The sequence below is a fragment of the Megascapheus bottae genome, chromosome 16 (genome assembly GCF_031878675.1).
Source record: "Megascapheus bottae isolate mThoBot1 chromosome 16, mThoBot2.hap1, whole genome shotgun sequence".
In the NCBI taxonomy this organism is placed as follows: domain Eukaryota; kingdom Metazoa; phylum Chordata; class Mammalia; order Rodentia; family Geomyidae; genus Megascapheus; species Megascapheus bottae.
The window spans coordinates 21,985,219-22,009,648 of NC_143524.1; the positions used below are offsets into that span (position 1 = coordinate 21,985,219).

A 24,430-nucleotide genomic window follows, 5' to 3' on the forward strand; every position below is an offset into this window, starting at 1 on the left:
AAACATCAAAAGATGGAAAGATCTCTCAAGATCATTTACTGGCTGGGCCAGGAGAATGCTTGCCTTGCATGCAGGAAGCCCTGGGTTTGATTCTCTGGAACCACATACACAGAAAAAGCCGGAAGTGATACTGTGGCTCAAGTGGCAAAGCTCTAGCCTTCAGCAAAAAGTGTCCAAGGACAATGCCCAGGCCCTGAGTTCAAGCCCCAGGACTAGCGAAAAAAACAAAAACCACCTGCCTGAAGGAAATTTAAGATTTAATGCTATAATCATTAAAATACAAATATAATTACTCAGAATTAGAAAAATCAATCCACAAATTCATATGGAGGCATACATAATTCCATGCTAAAAAAAAAAAAAAAGAAAAGAGCCTGGGCACGGTGGCTCACACCTGTAATCCTAGCTACTCAGGAGGCTGAGATCGAGGATCAAGGTTCAGAGACACCCAGGCACAAAAGGACCTGAGACTCTTATCTCCAATTAACCTCTAGAACAGGAAGTGGGACTTGGCTCAAGGGCAGGGTGGTAGCCTTGAGCTTAAGAACACAGGGATAACACCCAGGCCCAGGGGTAGGGCAGCAGCCTTGAGCTGAAGAGCTCAAGAACAGCACCAAGGCCAAGTTCAAGCCCCATGACCCACAAAAAAAAAAAAAAAAAAATTCATGTAAAAGGAATATCAAAATACCAGACTTAAAATTATACTATAGAGCTATAGCAACAAAAACATGGTCAGACAGGCAGGCTCTAGAAAGATATATCTGGCTTCAGCCCTATTGCTTACTAGTAAATGCAGTCAGTTCCTTTACTATAAGTTACATCATCTATATTGGAGAAAGTAATGAAGATCTCATAACACAAATTCCTGGCACAGAGATGGTTGCAACATGATTTAAAATCTTTTCCCTGGGGCTGGGAGTTTGGCTTAGTGGTAGAGTGCTTGTCTAGCATGCATGAAGACCTGGGTTCGATTCCTCAGTACCACATACATAGGTAAAAAAGCCAGAAGTGGTGCTGTGGCTCAAGTGGTAAAGCTCTAGCCTTGAGAAAGTCCAAGGACAGTGCACTCAGGTCCTGAGCTCAAGCCCAGGACTGGCCAAAAAAAAAATTGGGCTGGGAGTTTGGTCTAGTGGTAGAGTGCTTGCCAAGCATGCATGAAGACTAGGGTTCAATTCCTCAGTACCACATACATAGAAAAAAGCCGGAGGTGGTGCTGAGGCTCAAGTAGCAGAACTCTAGACTTGAGAAATATCAAGGACAGTGCTGAGGCCCTGGGTTCAAGCCCAGATCTGGGGGAAAAAAAAAAAATTTCCTTGGTATGTTCCTTAAATCAGTAACCTACTTACCTGTCAGTGATTTACAGAAGGCAATGCTTGGAACATTTCCTCTATTAATCATGAAAGTAAAGCATATCCAAAGATTTGAATGTATCAGTAAAAAAATTGTAAGGCCTGTAATCCTAGCTACTCAGGGGGCTGAGATCTAAGGATCAAGGTTCTAAGCCAGCCCAGGCACAAAAGGACCTGAGACTCTTCTCTCCAATTAACCTCTAGAAAACAGAAAGTAGGGCTTGGCTCAAGGGTAGGGCAGTAGCTGAAGAGCTCAGGGACAACACCCAGGCCCAGGGGAAGGGCGGTAGCCTAGAGCAGAAGAGCTAAGGAATAGCCAAGTTCAAACTCCATGACCCTCTCCCCCCCACAAAAAAAGTTTATCTTAACTAGATGAATGTACATGCTGCACATAACTATACTTAATAACAGAACACTAATATTCAGGTGAAATTATCATGTCAAACCTATTCCAGTTTATACAACACCTCTAAGCAATGCCGCACCTCCAAAAGATGTCTTGAGATTAAAGAAAGATAGCAAACCATGTATATTAAGATGCCTGTGGCAAAAAGCCAAGAAAAACTGGAATGACTCAACTTAAAACCCAGAACTTTCCTATAAGGAAAGATAAAGGTTAAAAAGTCTCTAAGAAACCTGCTTATGCATTTTGTTCTAAAAATTTATTTGCACACTTACTTGAAATTTGAAAAATATAAAATACAGGCAATAGCTAGAACAGTAGTGGAAAGTCCTAATGTGAATCTACTTAAAACTTTACCTGTTTTCTTTGTTTTATCAGCAGTAGCATCCAATGCAGTTAAGGGAGTAGGAATGTTTTTATAGATATCTTGAGTGCACATTCCAGGGTCTTCTTCATCAGAAGAAAATGAAGACAAGTTTTCCAAGTTTTTAAGTTCATTATCAGCTTTTTCTGTTGGACTGACACCCCCCGTTTCTGACACTAAAGGCATTGGTGATGTGGATGAGGTCTTTGGAAGTGGTGGGGGACAGAAAGTACGAGCAATCTGAGTCCCTGGTCGTCTGGTCCTGTTAGGCATGCGTACAGCAAGAGTGGAAAACTGCTGCTTGGGCCCAGATTTCAGAAAGTCTAAGAAAGAGGCAATAAATCCCGTTTTTACTTCTGGCTGTTTTTCCTCTACTTCTTTGATCTTCTGCCTCATTTTTTCCTGATGCTGATATCCTTCATGGCAGCTCTCTGAGGAAGGGGATGTATATGGTAAACATGGGTCTGCTCCCCTGGGATTTTGACGTTTGCCTGGGGCAGATCTTTTTAGGTATTTTGGATTACTATTATCATCCTCTTTCATTTGCCCCTTTCCTTTACCTTTTTTCTTTGGCAGGTTAAAATGTGCTACATCGTGGTTTTCCTCTTCCATTTTGGCAGTGGTCGTGTCAACAGGCTGAGCCATGGCCAACAGGGCAAGGGTACTCCTAGTAGGGTTCACAGACAGACTGTCATCACTCCCTAAGGTAAACTCATTCTCTGATGTAGCACTCTCTCCACTTATACTCCTACTACTAGAAACAAACTCTTGGCTTCTGCTATTATTTAATGTACTATCAACGGGAACTTCATTGTCTTCTTCGGGCTCATGACTGGGAGCAGACTGTTTCTTGAATGACGCAGAACTTTGCTCTTGGACTTCATGACTTGATCCAACCACTGCGCAGGTTACTTTAGCGGATATATTTTGACTAGGTGTTTCAATGTGCTGTTGATCAAGAGTCATTTTTGACTGAAGGGGAGGTACTGGTGAAAGGTTTACAGTAACCTGGTTTCCATTTAAGGAAATATCATTTATATTTTGTGACTTCCCTACTGAAGCTGCTATTGAATTAAAATCTGAGGCCACATGCCTGACATCTAATGACTGCTGAAAATGAGATTTAGGATCACCACCTTCAACAGCCTGCATGGTATCATTTGAAGTTGACTTGGAAAAATCAGAAGGTGTAACTCCACAAGCTGCTGCTGTAGCTGCTAAGATATCATCTACATTTGATAAAATATTTCTCTCATCACTGAGAAGCATTGCCTCTGGGAAACATATTGATCCAAGAGAAACAAACTGACTCTTAGAATCATGTTGATTTGTCTCACTGAATTGGCCCTTTGTTGCTAGATGTTGTTGTAGTGGTTTTGAAGGCTCAGAGAGGTCTAGTTTCATAATCTCTGAATTTTGAGGATGGAGAGGCTGCTGAGAATGATCACCATTGCTCTGAATAATGTGACCATCCATTTGAAGGAAAGGATGTACTATTTGCTGAGGACTCTGAACACGCTGTAAAGATGACTTTACTTGTCCTAAGCCTGCCTGTAGTATTGAATGCTGAAGAACCTGTAAATCACAGGCAGAATCTAAAAGGACCTGGGTATTAGGAAGAGATGCCTGATGAGTATGCCCTAAAGCATGATTTGGAATTTGAATCTGAGATGAGGCACTCATTATTTGATCATGCTGTTCCTGCACCTTGGCTTCATGTACCTTATGTGTAAGAGAAAGCTGCTGGCTCAAGTCTTTAGTATTCAACCTCATTTGTGGTGTTTGCATCAAACTAGTTGCCTTTTTGAGATCAGGGGTTATTGCATTATTGGGTTGGCCAATTTGTTGGTTAAGCTGAGTCACGGAACCAACCATGTTTTCTTCCTTTTTTGATCCTTGTAGAGTAATCCCAACAACTTGATCTTCAAGATGGGAATTACTTCTGATTACACTTGGAGAATAGCTGTCATCTGCCTTGGACGCCTTATAAATTGGTTCTTGAGCATTCACTTCCCCATCAGATAGCCTTTGGCTTGATGACTCAAGAGATGCCTGTGGCTGTAATGTTTGTAACTCTTGCATTGGAAAATCATCTTCTTGCTTTGAAGATGTATACACAGTTGAGTCAAGTTTTCTTTCAGCATAGGACTTTGGATCAGGGGAAGGTATATTACTCTGTAAGGTCTGACAATGAGGAGAGGATGCAAAAGATGATGACTGCACAGCAGGCAAAAACTTTTGGCCTTGGGGTGATGATGACTCTTGGCTCTGGGCATTTTGGGAAGTATGCATAGAAATGTAATTTGGGGCTGCATTAGAATCTGACAAGTTCTGAGCCCGAGAAGCAGAAGAATAAGAAAGAGAGGGTGCTGTTAAAGTCAGGGACTGCCCTGATGCGTAGCTTTCTGAAGGACTAACTGACAAAATTTGTGATTGAGATGAATAACTGACCCGTGTTGGACTAACTGGTGATAAACCCTGAGAATGACCAGATGAGTAACTTTGAGATTGACTGACTGAACACAGATCCCTTGTTTGAGCCGGGTAATTCTCATTTGTAATTGAAGATAATACTTCTTGCTGACTAGATGAATAACTAAGTGTCTGGCTTTCAGAAGCTATAGGCTGAGATGATAAAGAATAAGCCAATGTTTTATACAAGGATGGCAATTTCTCAACCCTGTTGGACCTATAAACCTGCGAATGAACAATAGATGGCACATTATGTGGCTGTACTAACCCATAATTCTGGGACTGACTAACTGATAAAAGGCTTGGTAGCTGTGCTGTAGAATAAATTTGTGCTTGACCTGATACTACAGAACTCTGGTTATGTAAAGGTTTGGAATAGCTTAGTGTTTGCACAGGAGGAATTACGCTTTGAGGTTTTGGAGTCTTAGTTGATGTTAGTGGTAGTTTTGTAGAACAGCTATCTACTTTTGTAGAAGGATACCCTGATGATGGAACTGCAGATGAGTAAGACTGAGGAAGATCTGATACCTGGGGGGTCTTCTGTTGCAATCCTCCATTGCTCACCTCAGTAGATTCTCCAATTGGACTACAGGACAATGAAGACTGCCTGGATGTTTCCTGAAAATTAGCTACATTTGCATCTGATAGGTAACTATGTAAGGAATGCTGTGAACCAGTCAGTTGTGCCTGAATAGACTGGGTACCTGAAGGCCGCTGGTGGTGTTTAATGACACTACATTCTCGCAGAGCTCTTTCAATGGAAGCAGTAGAACTAGAAAAGATAGTAGAATTGTAGGCTTGAGGAGTTTGCTGGGCTCCCCCAAGAGCTGAAGGCAACAAACTAAATTGAGGTTGTAAGAGATGGGGTGCAGATTCTTGAGCAGAGCGATATGTTGAAGACTGAGGTGGTGTGCTGTTACTTAATGCAGAACTGCCCAGGCGTTCAAACGCCAAAGCAGTTGGAACAGTTCCCTGGGAAGTCTTTATTTGTAGCAAAGGGTCATGAGGATTTAAAATTCCATTTGCTGAAGTGTTAAAACTTGTATCCTGAAGCACCAAAGGTGAGGTGGTAGCAAAGTTTCTGTTGTTAAAGGTGGTGGGATGCTGATAAGCTGGGAGGGCAGATGGTAGAAGTGTTCCAGTGGTTGCCAAAGGTCCAGTAACAAACAGCTCAGTTGCTGTTGAGGAATGCATGCCTATAAAGAGAAGGTACAAAGATCTTTATGCAATCATAGCACAAATACTTAAATGTATTTATAGTAATGGATTATATAATCCCCAACCCACCAAAACATCTATTAGCCTGAAGAGCCTAACAAATTAATTGTATATTTAAAATTTAAAAAGTAATTCAAGAGCTGGGCAGGGTGGCTCATGCCTGTAATCCTAGCTATTCAGGAGGCTGAGATCCCAGGATTGCGGTTAAAAGCCAGACCAGGCTGGCAAGTCTGTGAGACTCTTTCCTCCAATTAGCCACCAGAAAATGGGAAGTAGTGCTCAAACAGGTAGAGCACTAGCCTTGAGCTGAAGAGCTCAGGGACAGCAACCAGGCCAAGAATTCAAGCCCCAAGACAAAACAAAACAAAGCAAACAACAAAATAAACAATAACAAAAACAAAGAATAAAACAATCATGACATATCCTACAACACTGATAAAGTAGATATACATGCTTTGACTATAAATAAAGCCAAGGATGTTCACTGAACTGTTAAAACCCTCTAAAAAGTTACTCAGGGGGCGGGGAGTTTGGTCTAGTGGTAGAGTGCTTGCCTAGGATGCACGAACACCTGGGTTTGATTCCTCGGTACCACATACATAGGAAAAAAAAAAAGCCAGAAGTGGTGCCGAGGCTCAAGTGGTAGAGCTCTAGCCTTGAGAAAGTCCAAGGACAGTGCTCAGGCCCTGAGCTCAAGCCCAGGACTGGCCAAAAAAAAAAAAAAAAGTTACTCAGGTGTTATAGCACTGAGCCACACTTCTGGCCCATTTCTATATTTACTACTTACTACTTTTGAGATAGGTTGCAGACCAGGTCGATTCCAGCCTAAGTGACCATTTAATTTAACCTGCCTATTTTAGCTTCCTAAAGGCTTTCTTTTGTAGCTGGAATGATGAAGGTGTGCCACAACACCTAGCTTCTTCAGTTGGGATGAAGTCTTGTGAACTTTTATTCCTGGGCTGGCCTGAAATGATAATCCTTTTGTCATCCTCCCATGAAGCTAGGATGACAGGCATCTGTACCGACTTTGTGCTATGATGAAATCTTATAAACTTTTCTCTCCAGGCTGGTCTTAAACTATAACCTTCCCATTTTCAGACCTTCAAGTATTTAGGATTGCACGAATGATCCACTCGTGTCCAGAAAATAAATAATAGTATTTTACATAAATAATTTAATTCACATAAATTATTATGGTCTCCTTTCTTCCTCCCTTCTTTCCTTCCAATCCTGGGGCTTAAACTCGGCCTGGGCACTGTCCTTGGACATTCTTTGCTCAAGGCTAGTACTCTGCCGCTTGAGCCACAGGGACACTTCCGGCTTTTCCTGTGTATGTGGTTCCAGAGAATCAAACGCAGGGCTTCATGCATGCTAGGTGAGCATGCTACCACTAAGGCCACGCTCCTGGCCCTTGTGTTCCCCTTTCAAAATAGAGAGAGAGAGAGAGAGAGAGAGAGAGAGAGGGGGAGGGAAGGAGGGAGGGAGGGAGGGAGGGAGGGAGGGAGGGAGGGAGGGAGGGAGAGAGAGAGAGAGAGAGAGAGAGAGAGAGAAGCAAGTTGCTAGGCATGCTAAGAAATTCCACTAGGTTAACTAGTGTTTCCTACAGCAATTATTTTAAAAAAAAACTTCTCAAATATAAAACAAAACAAGCCCAAGACATCTTGTCATCATCTCACAAAAAGTTAAGTACATATAATTTAAGTAGAAACTATTGAAAAGTGAAATTTAAAACATCCTTTATAGAAAAGTACATATAAACCTCATACTCATGAGTATGTTAACATATCTTATTAAATAGTGATTTAATCTGTTCAATTTAATTTTGCTTAAATATTGATAAAAATAAGTCTTATTCACGATAAAACCAACATTATCTGCCCAGCCTAAGTCATTATAACAAATTAAATTAGGCTGGGTACTCATGGTACTCATGGCTCACACCTGTAAGCCTACCGACTCAGGAAGCTGAGATCTGAGAATCAGTTTGAAGCTAGCTGAGGCTGGAAAGTCTTGAGAGACTCTTAGCTCCACTTAGAAAAGGGCAGAACCAGAAGTGGTACTGTGGTTCATGAGTTAGAGGCCTACCTAGCCTCAAGCAAAAGAAACACAGGGACAGCGCCCAGGCCCTGAGTTTCAAGTCCCAGGGCCCACACAAATGAATTAATTAGTCTAACCGCCACTCTTCTCAAACAATTACTTAAAGTGCCAAATATAAATGTAAGGATTTTTTTTTTTTGCCGGTCATGGGCTTGAGCTCAGGGCCTGAGCACTGTCCTTGGACTTTCTCAAGGCTAGAGCTCTACCACTTGAGCCTCAGCACCATTTCTGGTTTTTTCTATGTATGTGGTACCAAGGAATTGAACCCGGGTCTTCATGCATGCTAGGCAAGCACTCTACCACTAGGCCAAACTCCCGGCCCCTAAATGTAAGGATTTGTCTTAAATAATTATCAATATGTTTATGTGAACTTGTTTTCACTGTAATGCTAAAACACAATTTCTAGGGGAGATGTGGTAGAATATGCCTGAAATCCCATCACTTGAGGAGTTGAAGTAGAAAGAATCTCAAGTTTGAAGCCAGCCTATGCTACGTAACAAAATACTATCCTACCCCCCAAAAATCAAATAATACGAAATTTCTGCCAATAAACAGTTCTTTTATTTTATGCACCCTAAAAATGCCAGTTTTTAAAGTACATTAGAAAATTCAATTCCATTTGGAGCCTTCCATAAAAAGTAAAAAAAATATATAATTTTAACAAATATTTTTGGATGATTTTAAAAATTCTGAAAACAGTGAATCACCTGTCTGCCAGGATGGGGCCCTGAATTGTGGTAGAAGAGTAGTTCCTGAAGAAGCAGCCTGTGTAGCTCGTGACTCAACAGAGGAAAGAAAATTCATCACAGAAGACTCTTTAGTGTTAGTGTTGTCACTATTCATACTAGTGTCAAATACTCCCGAGAGACCTAGAGTGGAAGAGAGAAAATAAATTCAGAAGTAAAAAGAATACACTTATGGGTGAGGGAAATGGGGACCAAGACATGAGAAAGGGTATCAATGTTTGTGAAGTAATGCGCCTTCTATCTGGTGAATATAATGTAACCCTTCTATTAATTACAATAAAAATATATGGGGAAAAAAGGAATACACTTACATAAAATTCGCTTTCTGATCTTGTGTTTACAAGAATTTGTAAAAACTGAAGGCGCCAGGTGTGGTGGCTCATGCTTGTAATCCTAGCTACTCAGGAGGCTGAGATCTGAGGATCAAGGTTCAAAGCCAGCTTGGGCATAAAAGAACCCGAGACTCTTATCTTCAATTTACCTCTAGAAAACGGGAAGTGGGGCTTGGCTTAAGAGTAGTAGCCTTGAACTGAAGAGCTCAGGGACAGTGCCCAGGCCGAGTTCAAGCCCTATGAACCACAAAAAAAAAAAACCCAAAAAAACAACAACCAAAAAACCCTGAAGGCAGGAAATTCTATAACTATAAAATACTTTATCAGAAAGAGCAAATTATTAATTTGACCAAGCATTTTCATAATTTAAAAGCTTCAATGACGCACAAACTAAAAGTCTCAACTTCTTAATCCCTCAGATAGACACACCATCCATCAATAAAAGCCAAAGCCTTTAATCTCATTTTCATTTTTATATCCCATGGTATATTAATATCCTACATATTACATTTATAATGAAAATGTGAAACTTTATTTCTCTTCCTGTTCACTAAGTGAACCTAGATTCATAGCACACTTCCCAAGAGAGCTGTTACCGGTTGGTTGAGGTGTGGGGGCATATCCAGGAAGCTGAGAGGCTGCAAATGTCTGTCTCTGAAGGAGATCTGCTTCAGACTGGGAGGGGTGTCCTTCTTCATAGCTTAAACTAAAGGATGTTTAAAATACATATTAGTAATCAAAAATACATAGCCCAAACTATACAATCAAAAAATGTATAGGGAGGGCTGGGAGTTTGGCCTAGTGGTAGAGTGCTTGCCTAACATGCACAAAGACCTGGGTTTGATTCTCTGGTACCACATACATAAAAAGCTGAAAGTGGTGCTGTGGCTCAAATGGTAGAGCACTAGCCTTGAGGAAAGCCCAAGGATAGTGCTCAGCCCCTAAGTTCAGTCCCCAGGACTGGCAGCAAAAAAAAAAAAAATTACAGAACCCAGGTATGATGGTATAGGAAGCAGATCAATATAGTAATGGCCAGGCATACCTGGGATACGTACCACAGCCCACCTCAATAAACCAAAGGCTTAGTCCCAGCACTAAATGAAAACAACAATGAAACATCTTAAAGAGTAACTCAAAGAATAAATAATATTAGAACTTACTACAAAGTTAGATGTAGATTTTAAGTGTCTATAAAAATACAAGTGGCATGCCAATGGTTCATGCCTGTAATCATAGTTACACAGGAGGCTGAGATTTGAGGATCATGGTTCAAAATCAGCCTGGGTAGGAAAGTTCCAGGAGGTTTTTTTTTTTTTTTTTTCCAGGAGGTTTTTATCTCCAATTAACCACTATAAAACTGGAAGTGGTACTATACCTCAAAGTGGTAGAGCACTAGCCTTGAGGGGGGGAGGGAGAGATAGAGGGCGTGCATGCGCTCAGGGACAGCACCCAAGCCTTAAGTTCCAACCTCATGACAGAGAAAAAAGAAGCTATAGGCACACACACACACACCCCAATTGGTATATATATGCAAGGGAAAATTCAAGTGGTGTAGCTCCTTTGAATAAAATTTTAAAAATGAGTACTGGAAACAAAACATTCTGTCAAAGGGACAAATAGAAGGGTCAGGGAATACAGTCATAATATTCAATGTACATATGTAAAAGTGGAATCTAGTAACTTCAAACAGGTAGGGTTTGGAGAGGTAGTGAAGAAATGGAAGGGATAATATTAACTCAGATGTACTGCACTCTCCAGGCGAAATCTGAGGATTGTAGTTCCAAGCCAGCATTGGCAGGAAAACAGGTGAGGCTCTTATCTCCAATTAACTCCCCCCAGTCTCCTCCCAAAAAAGCTGGAAGTCAAACTATGGATGGATTGGTAGCACAGGGACAGCCAGACATTGTCCCTGATTACTGACATGTAATCCGAGAGACTCAGGAGGCTGAGATTTGAGGATGTGGTTTGAAGCCAACCAGGACAGAGGAAGTCAGAGAGACTGTTACCTCTACTTAACCACAAAAGACAGAAGTGGAACGGTGGCTCAAGTGGAAGAAGAGCTTCAGCCTTGAGCAAAAGAACTCAAGGAGAGTGCCCAAGACCTATAATTGAAGGGGAAAGGGGGAAAATAACTAATCATTCAAGGATTTTTTTTTTTCTATCTTTTTTTTTGGTTTTTGTTACCAGCCCTGGGATTCAACCCAGGGCTTGGGCACTTTTTGCTCAAGGCTAGAGCTCTGCCACTAGAGCCACGTCACTACTTCTGGCTTTTTCTGAGTATGTGGTACCAAGGAATTGAATTTAGGGCTTGGTGCATGCTAGGTGAGCACTCTACCACTAGGCCATCCTCCTGGGCCCATCTGTAAACTCTTTAACCCAAAAAGTAGTAGAGCATTGGCCTTAAGCATAAAAGATCAAGGACAGCACTTAGGTCCTAAGTTCAAGCATGAGGACCAGCACAAAATAAACAAGAGTTAAAAAAAAAAAAATCTTTCGGGGCTAGGAGTTTGGCCTAGTGATACCGAGTGCTTACCTGGCATGCACAAAGACCCACGCTTGATTCCTTGGTACCACATACATAGAAAAAGCCAAAAGTGGTATTATGGCTCCCTTAAGGAAGCCAAAGGACAGTGCTCAGGCCCTGAGCTCAAACCCAGGACTGGCAAAAAAATAAAAATAAAAATAAAAAAAATTGGGGAGGGGGGGCAGGAGTTTAGCCTAGTGGTAGTGTGCCTGCCTAGCATGCACGCACGAAGACCCAAGTTTGATTCCTCAGTATCACAGAAAAATCCAGAAGTGGTGCTGTAGCTCAAGTGCTAGAGCTCTAGTCTGGAGAAAGCCCAAAGATGGTGGCAGGGCTCTGAGTTCAAGATGCAGAACTGGGGGAAAAAAAAAACAACTTTGTTCAAAAACAACAAAAAATTTTGTTGTAGGTCATGGGACTTGAACTTTGGGCTTGCAAGCTACTTGTGACCTTTTTCTGCCCAAGGTTAGTATTCTACCACTTTGAGACAGCATTACTTCCCATTTTTTGGATGAGTCTCATGGACTTTCTGGCTGGGCTGACTTTGAATTGTGATCCTCAGGTCACAGCCTCCTGAGTGGCTAGGATTACATGTGTGAGCCACCAGCTCCAACAAGTTATTTTTTTTTTTTTTGGTGGCTCATGGGGGCTTGAATGCAGCCTAGGTGCTGTCCTTGAGCTCTTCAGCTCAAGGCTACTATCCTACCCCTGGGCCAGGGCACTGTCCCTGAGCTCTTCAGATAAAGGCTACCACCCTACCCTTGAGCCAAGCCCCATGTCTCCTTTTCTAGATGTTAATTGCAGATAAGTCTCAGGTCCTTTTGTGCCCAGGCTGGCTTTGAACCTTGATCCTCATATCTCAGCCTCCAAGTAGCTAGGATTACAGGTGTGAGCTATCATGCCTGCAACAAATTACTTTTTTTATCACTCTGCCCAAAAGCACCATGCCAAAAAACCTAGTCAATTTTATCTTTATGTTTTCAGTCATCACCTCCTTACCCTCCTTCCCCACCCCTACTCCCACTCTGGGGCTACAACTCTGGGCCTGGGCACTGTCCCTGAGCTCTACCCTAACCTTGAGCCACAGTGCCACTTCTATTTTTCCATTGGTTAACTGGGGATAAGAGTCTCATGGACTTTAGTGCTCGGGCTGGCTTTGAACCTCAGTCCTCAGATCTCAGCCTCCTGAGTAGCTAGGGTTAAAAGCATGAGCCACTGCGCCCGGATTCATCCGCTCCTTTTTACACCAATATCACTATTACTCTGCCATTTCTTTCCTCCTGTTTGGTATAATGAATGCCTCTCATCTGGTTATCCTGCTTTCGAGCTCTGTCAAAGTCATATTTATGCTTGATTACCAAATTAATCTTACTGAAGCCTTATTCATACTATTATCCCTGTTTTTGTTGTTATTGTTTTTGCTCGGTCATGGGGCTTGAACTCTGGGCCTGGGCACTGTCCTGAGCTCTTCAGCTCAAGGTTCTTGGCCTACCCCGGGAGCCACAGCCTCACTTCCACTATCATGTTTCTTTCAATGGAACTTTTCAGTGTTTCTCAGAAACCCCCTAAAATTTTCTGTGATAGTGTTACTCTAATGAGTGTGTAGAACACATTTTTGTAAAGTCTCTTATGACTGCACTGACTGGGACACTATGGCAGAAGTAAAGCTGTGCCAGTTCAAGGCCCAACCTTTAGCTGGCTTGTGGAGCCCACTTCCTTCCTCTCGGAATATTTGTTCTTGGAAGCTGCTTCTTTTTGCTAATCTATTTCCATTATGCAACATTAACAATTTACATCAGTTTTATGCAATCTCTCTGAACTGCTTCAAGATCCCCTTTTACTAGATATTTTTTTTCTTCTATTTGTACCTCTGAAAGAGAGTCTGTGGGCCCGGTAGCAGTCACTTCATTCACTTACTGAATGCATAACTGCACTTAAAATTTGTCAGTGCTAGCAATAAAACTAAAAGATCTCAGCCACTGGGCACAGTGGCCTGTAATCCTAGCTACCAGCAGGCTGAGATCTGAGGATAGCAGTTCAAAGCCAAGCTGTGCACTAAAGTCCAGGAGACTCTTAACTCCAATTAACCACCAGAAAACCAGAAGTAGTGCTGTGGTTCAAAGTGGTAGGGTGCTAGCCTTGAGCTGAAGAGCTCAGGGACAGTGCCCAGGCCTACAGTTAAAGTTCCAATACCGACAAAAAAAAAGAAAGAAAAAAAATTAACTCTACCTGTTGCATACTAAAATCTAAAATTTTGGGAGGAAGGAAGGAAGGAAGGGAGGGAAGGAGGGGAAAGTACAACAATTCATATGGAAATTTATGAAAAACAGGCTCAAATTAAGGTTGAGTGCAGTGATTCATAATTGCAATCCTAGCTATAGGAGGCAGAAATTGGGAAGATCACTGTTGGAGATAATTCAGGAAAAAAGTCATCAAATGCCATTTTAATAATTAGCTAAGTATGGTAGTACATGCTTGTTATCCCAGTTAAATTAAAAGCATAAATAGGGAGATGGCAGCCCAGGTAGGCTGGGGCAAATATCAACACCCTATTTAAAAAATAGCAAATAGCAAAAGAAAAAGGGTCACAGGTGTGACAAGCACAGGCCTTGACTTCAAACCTCAGTATTTCTAAAAAGAGGGCAAACCAATGGGATTTGTTGAAATGGGAAGTGAGGAGATGCATCATATATGGTTGGAACTAGGCAACAAAATAAATACTGTTTTATTTACTAAAATAGGAAAGACTGTAGAAAGACTAAGCTGGGGGTTATGATATCTTTTGGATAAAATACCAATATCCAAGTGAACATACCAGATGTTAGATAGGAAACTACAGATATAAACCTGAATGTAATCTCATGTGTGGCGAGTTCATTTCAAGAAACTGGACAAAGAAATAAAAAGTCCAGGGGCTGTTGGCTCACACCTATAATCCTAGCTACTCAGCAGGATGAAATCAAGGTTCAAAGCCAGCCATGGCAGGAAAACTCGGTGAGACTTATCTTCAATTAACCACCAGAAAACCAGAAGTGGAGCTGTAGCTCAAAGTGGTAGAGAGTAAAAAGAGCTAGATAGAGATAGTACCCAGACTTGAATTCAAGCCCCATGACCGACAGCATCAAGACCCTGAGTTCAAGCCTCAGCACCAACATCCACACACAAAAAAAGACGAAACCAACTTCACATTCCTAAACACTTCAACACTTAGAGGGCAAGCAGAAAGTTGTTACCCTGGCGATCACAACTTCTTCAAGAATCGCTCGTGTGGAAATGAACAGCTAAGTTCCAGGATTCAAAGATGTTCAGTACATTTTAGTGACTGAATGTGTGCTATTAGTTTTCCCCAGCTTTCAATGACGAATGTAATATTTGAGGATAAAACAGCAGCACCTTACATCTAGTAGGCACTCAAATACTTGCTTAATGAATGAAAGAAAAAATTTAGGATTATGGTTTGAGCTATTTATTTGTTTAGTTATTTTTGTGGGTCAAGGGGCTTGAACTCAGCCTGGCACAGTCCCTAAGCTCTTCAGCTCAAGGCTACCTACCACCCTACCCCTGGGCCTGGGTGTTGTCCCTGAAGTCCCACTTCTTTTCTAGAGGTTAATTGGAGATAAGTCTCAGGTCTTTTTGTGCCCAGGCTGGCTTTGAACCTTAATTCTCAGATCTCAGCCTCTGAGTAGTTAGCCACTGCACCCAGCTTAGATTTCTTTATGTTGGTTGTGGGGCTTGAACTTTGGGCCTGGGCACTGTCCCTGAGCTCTTCAGCTCAAGGCTAGCACCCTACCACTTTGAGCCACAGCACCACTTCTGGTTTTCTGGTGGTTAATTGTAGATAAAGAGTATCACAGACCTTGGTGCCCAGGGTGGCTTTGAACCGTGATCCTCAGATCTCAGCCTCCTGATTAGCTAGGGTTACAGGTGTGAGCCACTGTGCCCGGCATATAATTCTATTTCTAAGAACAAAAGGAAAGTAAAACAAAACACAATGTGAAAGCATATGCCACTGCATAAAGCAAACAGGGCAACAGTTGGAAGGCAGCATGTTTCTGACATAAAGTAATTTGTTGGGCTGGCAAGTGGGAACACAGTTTTTGGGTGAAGGTAATTGAGAACATGTATGAAGTCCTTAGGACTAAGCCTCAAAGTTCAAAAAGAGCAATAAATACAAGGTCATGTAAGACATATTACAGATTGTTCCTATGGGGTATGGAAAGGTTTTAGGCAAAAGTGCAACAAGACCAATTGGTGAGTGCATCAACATTTTGGGTTGCTATGAGAATGTAGTGAAAGAAGGGGAAAAAAGTTCCAGGTTAGGAAGCTACTAAAGCAAATAATGGTGGCTTAGATCAATGTGGAACAGTGGAAAAGGTAAGAAGTGGGAATTTCAAAACATTTCTTTTTTACACAGTAGGGTTGGGTGATAAGAGAACACATAACTCCCAGGTTTTTAGACAGAGCAATTAGGTAGCCAGAAGGGTGATGAACTCATTAAACAGCAGAGGTGAGATAGGTATGAAAACATGAGCTCCTCAATGCTGATAACAGACATAAGTAAAAAGTCACAAAGGTATTGCTGGGTATATGACTAGGTGCTCAGAAGAGGGCTGAGCTGAAAACAACTGTGGTATAGCACTTCATGTCTCTGTTCCCGCATCCATAAAAGGTAAAAAGAATACTTACTTCAAAGGAATCTTAAATAAATGTGTGCCTGACATAAAACAATAACTACTACAAACTAGTTACTCAAGAAGTAAATGATGCCAGGAAGCGGTGGCTCATGCCTATAATCCTTGCTACTCATCAGGCTGAGATCTGAGGATAAAGCTCAAAGCCAGCTCAGGCATGAAAACCCATGAGACCCTATCTCCAATTAATCACCAAAAAAGCTGGAAGTAATGCAGTGGCTTTAGTCATAGAGCACTAGCCTTGAACAAAAAGAAGGTCAGGGACAGCACCCAAGTCCAAAGTTCAAGCAAAACTGTTTCTATGAGAAAATACTTTCTGAATTCAACACAAGCTTGTAGAAACCTTTCACTTATATGTACATGCTAAGCCTAATGAGATCCTAGCATCGAAAACATAAAACGTATTCAAAACATATTTAAGCAAATATCCTTCATACAGACAATGACCATCTTTCAAGAAGCTACTCATTATTTTGGATTTTGGGAGAAGTACCTATAACACTCATTATACATTTATACCATCATCAGAAAAAAAATTCCATATTAGGAGCTTGGAATATGGCATAGTGGTAGAGTGCTTGACTAGCATGCATGAAGCCCTTGGTCTGATACCACAGACCAAGGTCTGGCAATAAATAAATAAATATAGTAAAAAAAAGTTTTCATTCAATCACTTTCTGGTACATATTTAAATAGATACATATTTATCATCTCCCTCAGGACACACCATGACTCTATTCTGTGTAAAATATATGTATCAGGTAAAGAGGCAACAGGTATACAGAGTCCTAAAGCACCCAAAGTATACAACACCCAAAATGTATGTCCATTTGCAAGGTGATTGGCCAAGGACATGCTCATTTGGTTTCTAAATCACAAAAGTAAAAACAAATGGAGATTTACCAGGTTTTTTTTTTTTTTTTGCCAGTCCTGGGCTTAAGCTCAGGGCCTGAGCACTGTCCTTGGATTTTTCTCAAGGCTAGACCTCTACCACTTGAGCCTCAGCACCACTTCCGGCTTTTTTGTATGTATGTGGTACCAAGGAATCGAACTCCGGTCTTCGTGCATGCTAGGCAAGCACTTTAACCACTAGGCCAAACTCCCGGCCCCAGATTTCTTTTTTTTTTTTGCCAGTTCTGGGACTTGAACTCAGGGCCTGGGAACTGTCCTTGGATACTTTTTGCTCAAGGCTAGTGCTCTACCACTTGAGCCATAGCACCACTTCAGGCTTTTTCTGTGTATGTGGTTCTGGGGAATCGAATGCAGGGTTTTCTACATGCTAGGGGAGCACACTACCACTAGGCCATGCTCCAGGCCCCTACCAGACCATTTTTTATCCCTGAACTTTCCAAGTGATTAGAAAATACTGTTTGAGAAATATTCTGGGACCAAAGCTCCCAGTAAGCCCCTACTTAAAGGAAAAAATGACAGAGTTTCTCATTCTTTATTTTTTCAACAGTTAAAACAATAGAACTATCCAATATGATAGAGCTGTAGTATGTTTCAAACTCATGAGAAATTATTCAACAGACACTTTCACATGGAGTAATGAAAATACATGTTGGGGCTAGCCAAGCAAGGATATCAACTAGAATGTTAGGTTCCACAGTAACAATTGAATGTCACTGCCATCTGTCAGTTTCTGAACAGGTTACAGGAAACAAGGTGACAGACAAGCTAATTCTTTATGGATAAGTATCCATATTACATCATCACAGCTAGCACTCATTTGCACCTTCAGAAGAAACTGCCACAAAGGGAAACAAAAACATTCAACTGATAGCATGGATTATGAAAACGCTTCTATGAATTTTTTTTTAAAGATACGATTAAATTTGTGAAATGCAGGCTATTCAGCAACTTATGAGGTCTTTTTCAGATATGGTATTTCTGGTGTAACTAAAATCAAAGAGGACAATTTGTACATTTTGGAGAATAAAAAAAATGTACAATTAATTAAAGATTGTGTGCAGCCCTGTACAGATGGCCTGCTCTTAACACAACATGTTAACAAAGCAGATTTGTTGGGGAGGGGGAAGGCCTGAATTTTCTATGCTATAATTCTGCTGACCCCCACTCAGAATGTTTTTAAAGCAGTGGAAGGAAGGTTATCATTTATGAATATATAACTTCCAATAAACAAAAAATAGATCTTTTAGATTATGTGTTCCAAGTGGATTTACTTACAGTTTTCAAACATGTTTGGGAAGTCATTCTGTATTATTTTGATAAATAACATTTGGTCAACATGACATGTGGATTTTAATTTCTTGCCACAGGAAAGTATTTTGCTGAAGTAACAGAAATAACCAATAAAATAAATAAAATACCTAATAAATACTAATAAAATACTCTGCATTTAAAATACCTAATGAAGGGGGGTGGGGGGAAGGGTAATGGGTACCAAGACATGTGAAAGGGTATCAATGTATGTGAATTAATGCACCTTCTATCTGGCAAATATCATGTAACCCTTTTACTAATTACAATAAAAAATTAAAAAAATACAGTGCATAATAAAAAAATACCTAATGAAATACTTTTCATTTAAAATATAAAATGCTGCACAATACCTATCATTGCTATTCACCAAAGAGAAAGTAATTTTAAATTGCAATTATCATATGCAATGTAAAAACTACTTGAAAGTGAGTTAAATTTCCAAAAAGAAACCAGCCTTTCATAAAACTCCATCCTCCCTAATACAAAAATTGTGCCTGTTTTTAAAAGCTTTTGGCATTTCATCATTTAGATTCAAATTAGCAAATCACACTTTCTTTAAACTTCTAGTTCTTTTAAACAAAAGAACCTGAAATTTCCTTAGGAGGCTTATTTTCCTTTTCATAGAGCATTTTTGTTTTTTTCCTTTTACAATCATCCCTAGGTGCAGTCAAAGACAAAGACCTGGTACTCTTTGCACATCTTTCTCAAATCATGAACGTGGAACAAAGATAACCAACGTAGAACACTGTAATGGATAACGTTAAAAAAAAAAAGTTTACTTCTTCTGTCGGGAAAATAATTAAGAAACTTGAGGAGATCAGAAAGCCACGAAGCTTCCTGTTGGTAGCTGAGGATGAAGTCATTAGCCACCAGGATTCCCCCTGTCCTTGTAATCCGAAGCTGCTCCTACCAGATTCAGTATTGTTTGGGAGATGTGGCTTTAAAACACCCCGCTCCCGAATCCTCCCAAGCAGACCACGCCTTCCACGTTACCGTTCAAAAGGGGTCGTTTCAAAGTGTGGCCCTACTTAACTACTACACATTTCCCCCGGAGCTCAAAAATCAAACAGCAGTCAACATTTTAGGGTCCCTCGGTCAGGCTGAAGGAAAAGATGAACTCTTGAACTCCACGCTACATAATGAATCTGGGCTTCAAAAACCACGGCGAGGGGAGAAGCGTGGCTCCGGCTCACCAACCTTTATGGCACTCGGTGACCCCCCCCACACACACACCCCTTATGTCTTCCCCCAATACTCAGTCACCCCAAGGTACAGAAACAAGAGATTCCTTACTTCTTCCTGTTGTTGAAAGGGGAGGGAAGCCCAGAGCAACTCTGAAAAGCGTGGAAGAGAAATCGCTTCATCTTGGTCACCACTGCAAACATATGTCACCCAGCCGCAGCTCGGTGTTCGCGCCCGGCCGAGCCCCCTTCCCCGGCCCCGCGTCCCAGGGGCTCTCCAGCAGCCTAGCCTTTCCCGGGCTCCCCCAGGGCTGGGGGGACTCGACTCCGCGCCTCTTCCCCTCGCACATCCCCCACCTTCGGGTCACCAGGAGCCCTCCCCCGCCCCCGCCACCACCACGTCGTCGGCCACCCCGATCCCAATACAATGGAATGTCACTACCCCCAACTCCCCCGTGCCCCCCTGGGTCCTCCGGGCCCGTCCCGGGTCTCCCGGATCCCGACTTGAGCCCAAACTTCACCACGTGAGAGTGCGGGTCCCGGAGGTGACCGAGCCCCACGACTCCCGCCCAGCCCTCCCACCGGCCCCGGTCTCAGACCCCCCCCCCACGCTGGCATGCACGCCGCACGGGCCGCCCCGCTCCCGGCGGCGACCCCCCGCCGGGCGTCACGCGCGGCCTCTCCCGGGAGGGGGGGTGAGGACGAACGGAGGGGTCCCCATCCGGCCCGGACCCCGGAGCCGCGCTCTGCCGGGGCGAAGGCCCCAGCCGCATCCTCGGCCTTCCCCGGCCCACCACGACCCCGCCGCCCACCCTCCCTACCTGGCCTTGAGGCTGGGGCTGCCGCCCGCGCCGCTGCAGCGGGGGCTGGAGGCGGCGGCCGGAGCGCGGGGTTCGTAGGCCCAGGCGGGAGCGGGGGGCTGCGCGGCGACGCTGGCGGCGGGGGTGGCGGGAGCGGCGGGGGGCGCGGGCGGCGGCGGGTCGGCGAAGCCCGGGGTCGCGTAGTTCCTGTCCATGGCGGGGGTGGCGTCGGAGGGCGGGCGGCGGCGGGGGCTCCTCGAGGGCCCAGCGTGAGGGGGGCGGGAAGGGAGGGAGGGGCGGGGGAGGAAGAGGAGGAGGAGGAGGAGGCGGAGGAGGGAGCTGCCCCCTCACATGGCCCTTCGGGGAGGCGGGAGGAGCGCGCGCGGGCGAGGCGGCGCCGAGCGGCGAGGCCCCAGTCTGGGCGTCAGGGGAGCCGCGGTGCCCGCCGCCCGGACTCGCGGCGGCGGCGGTGGCGGCCGCTGCGCCCCATGTTGGTCGATTTCCCAGGATGCACCTCCCGCCTCCCCCCCACCTCCTCGGCCTGCGGCCTCGCCCCGCCTCCCCTCGGCGCCCCGCGCTCACGGCTCGCAGGCGGGCGGGCGGGCGGGCGGGAGAGGCCTCGGCCGTCTCGGGGAGCGGGGTGTGGGGACGATCGCGGCCGCGGAGGAGGGCCGGGCAGACCGGGCCCACCGGACCCCGCTGGCTCCGAAAACCTGGAGACACCCGCCAGCCGGAGCCCGCGGGCCGCGCTCGTGCTCCCGGTGCCCCTGACGGGAAGCCGCCGGGCCTGGGAACGCGGAGCGGAAACCCCGGCCTGAGGGGCAGCCGGGGCTGGGGTGGGGGTGGCTGGGGATCCGTGACCTCCTTCGGCCTCGGGCTACTTGACTCTTCGTACGGTTACTTTGAAAGATTCCCATACTCGGGGCCCAGAAAAGTGATTTCTCTGCGCCCCGAACCGGAGAAGCGAGCGGCTGGATGGGCAGTTCCGCAGTTCCGTCCCCTCCCTTCCTGCCCTCAGCCCCCGGAGGCCCGGGGACCCCGGCCCTGCTGCTAGGCAAGATCTACGTTCAAAGGGATTCAAATTCAAACGTGTTATTTTTCCAGTCTTTGGTGAAAGGGCCTTTCCCAGGGGCTCTTATTAAGCCGTCCCCATCCCCACCTTGGGGATTTTCTCACTCTGGATTTTAGAATCTTTCCCCAGACAAATACTGCCTCTTTATTGATTAATCCTAATAGACCATCTGGGTGACTTTAATTAAAAATAAACTTAAACGCACTATGCATTTGGTGCCGAGGTTTTTCTGCTGGAGATAGGGAATCTCAGCGGGCATCTCTGCCCGAACATTTCCTTATCTGACTCTGAGAGCTGTTTGGTGTAGGGTAATTTAATGACTATTTGGGACCGTTCCCTTTGCCTGGAGGGTTGGGCTTCTTGTGAGCAGTGATATGAAGGGATCGTAGAATTTGGTCTTGTAGTGCAAAAATTGGAAGGTAAAATAACTGAAGTTTCTATTCAATGACTATCACCTTTAAAAAAAAATCATTATTGGTTTAACGCCTGTTCTGTGCTTAGCACATTCAAGCAAATCACCAGGCGTAGTGGAAGACCTTAATAAACTTGATGCACTTATCTCTGGTGACCATTTTAAAAGGCAGTTTCAACTTAAGTAATACCTAGTGTTAAGTCTCCCCTTCCCTTCCAAGATTTATTTTGTTCTGTGAGATTCTGTTTTCCTTCCTGGCGCCGACCTTCTTTTGTTCCTATTCATGCCTTTTTCTAAGCCCTTCTGCACCTGTGATGCTTGGCACTCAGTCTGTCTCCTGGTGGAGAAGCCTTGTAAGTAGTGGTTATTTACAAATGAATTTAAGTGTATGGACACAAGTAACTTAGCCAATTTTATGTTAATTACAGTATGGCTTTACTTAAGATAGCTTTAGGAAGTGATTTTCTAGAGCAAGGTATTTGCTGTATTTTTGACCCTGCGGAGAACTAAAATAAATATCTTTAGTACTACATTGCTTTCCTTCCAGGAAAATGGAAACCTGGAATCTAAATGAAACCATTTTTCACCACAAGCTTTTATAGTACTTAGAAGTATTCTGTGGGCGTTAAAGTTTTGTCTGTATAGAAAGGGTAGGAAATGAAGTGGCATGCTGTGAATGTTTTACTTCACTTTGAGATACCGGCAACTGGTTACACAGGCAGTACCAAACAAGTGGCAATAAAACCTTTATAGGCCCTCATGCCATTATGTAGTTTGTTTATGCCACATAAATCAGACTAGTTATTAAGGGAAATTTTTCAAGAGCATTTTTATGTAATATTACTGGAACATATGCTCCTTTGTGTGGCAAATGAAATTTCTCTATTTTACCCTAAAATCAGTAAGCATATTTCCATATGTTACATGTCTATGTAATATCATTAAGCTAGGGCTAGGAGTGTGGCCTTTCGGTAGAATGCTTGCCTAGCATACATGAAGCCCTAGGTTGGATTCCTTGGTACTACATACATAGAAAAAGCCCAGAAGTGGTGCTGTGACTCAAGTGGTAGAGTGCAAGCTTTGAGAAAACTCCAGGACCAGCACAAAATAAAAATACCCTTTTGCTTGTGAATCTTTTTCAAGATTCAAATGAAAGAATACATCATCCACAGCATTTCCCAACCCCAGGGAAAATCAATTGTTTCCTTTTCAATTGTCCTATGGTGCTTTATTCCAGCTTATATTTAATATTGTCATATTGCATTGGAATTTGTTGTGCATCTGTCATTTCCCTTCACAGATCATAGGATCCATAAAGATAGGGGTGGCATTTAATTTATTGTTATATTTCCTTTACATGTTTCCAGCTCCTTGTGTTTCCTGCCACTGTATACACAACACATATTTCTGTTGAATTAATAAAATTAAATAGCCATTCACAAGTTAATTTGGTAATTTCTCATTCCAGTAAGAAACTAGTAAGTATTTCAAATGGCAGGAGACTTGGAGTTCAATCTATTTATAACCTTTGTTTTGTTGAAGAAATTGGGGCCCAGTATTTATTGTTTTGCTTTAAGGTGATGTAGAGATTCAGGAGAAAAAGCAAGTAAGCCCATTCACCCTCACGTTACACATACACCAACCCCTGAGTAAAACAATTCAGGAAAGCTACTGTAGGAACTTAAAGTGAATATTAAGGAGGCTGAGATTATGTTTTGTGAGCCTGGGTGATAAGAGGCTCAGACCTGTAATCCTAAACTACTAAGGAGTCAGAGATCTTAGGATCAAGGTTCAAAGCTAGCCCAGGCAGGAAAGTCCATGAGACTCCCTTCTCTCTAATTAACCACCACAAAGCCAAAGTAGTAAATGACTAGCCTTGAACAAAAACACAGGGCAAGCACATAAGTCTTGAGTTCAAACTCCAGGACTGGCACATACACAGTTTTGCAAGTTATAAATTAAATAAAAACTAGAGACAGACCTTAGATGAACAGATTAAAATCACAGACTTTATGAACTGAGGAAGTAGCTGAGTGGTAAAACATGTATTTAGCTTACATGATGTCCTGGTGTTAATTTTCTTTATGTCCCCCTGCCCCCAATGTCAGACTATGGAGCCAGGTTGCCTTGATTGAAATAGTGTTTGGTGTTTTTGTGTTGTCACAGTCCAGGGGCTTAAACTGGGCTTGGATACGGTCCCTGAGCTTCTTTTGCTCAAAGCTAGTGCTCTACCACTTACGCCACAGCTCCACTTTTGGCATTTTGGTGGTGAATAAATTTCTCTGCCCTGGCTGGCTTCCAATCAACTATCCTCAGATCTCAGCCTCCAGAATAACTAGGATTACAGGTGTGAGCCAGCCACCAGCAGGCATCCAGTTTGCTTCTGCTATTTTTAAGCTTTGTAACCTTGGACAAGCTAATTAACCTTTCTGTACACCAGTTTCATTCCCTGTAAAACTACCTAATAAAACCTATCTCATAGGAGTTTTGAGAGGATGTTTAGATGAAACAAATACTAGCTTAGTATAAAGTTTATTTGCATGTAT

At 43.2% G+C, this 24,430-nt stretch overlaps 1 protein-coding gene across 2 annotated transcripts in view; it reads right to left on the minus strand.

Annotated features, from left to right (window-relative positions):
* The window catches only part of Qser1 (glutamine and serine rich 1), a 54,653-nt gene extending 33,974 nt beyond the window's left edge, over positions 1 to 20,679 (minus strand). The window contains exons 1-4 of one of the 2 annotated variants that reach the window (XM_090347925.1): positions 20,422 to 20,679; positions 9,578 to 9,687; positions 8,611 to 8,772; positions 2,110 to 5,784 (exon numbers count right to left, since the gene is read on the minus strand). In XM_090347925.1, the coding sequence (XP_090204051.1) occupies positions 2,110 to 5,784; positions 8,611 to 8,772; positions 9,578 to 9,687; positions 20,422 to 20,615 (4,141 nt within the window). In that variant the 5' untranslated portion in view covers positions 20,616 to 20,679. Of the gene's footprint in view, positions 1 to 2,109; positions 5,785 to 8,610; positions 8,773 to 9,577; positions 9,688 to 19,712; positions 19,976 to 20,421 lie in introns of those variants that run through there. The other variant, XM_090347926.1, reaches the window with a different exon arrangement.
* Between the last annotated feature and the right edge of the window lie 3,751 nt (positions 20,680 to 24,430).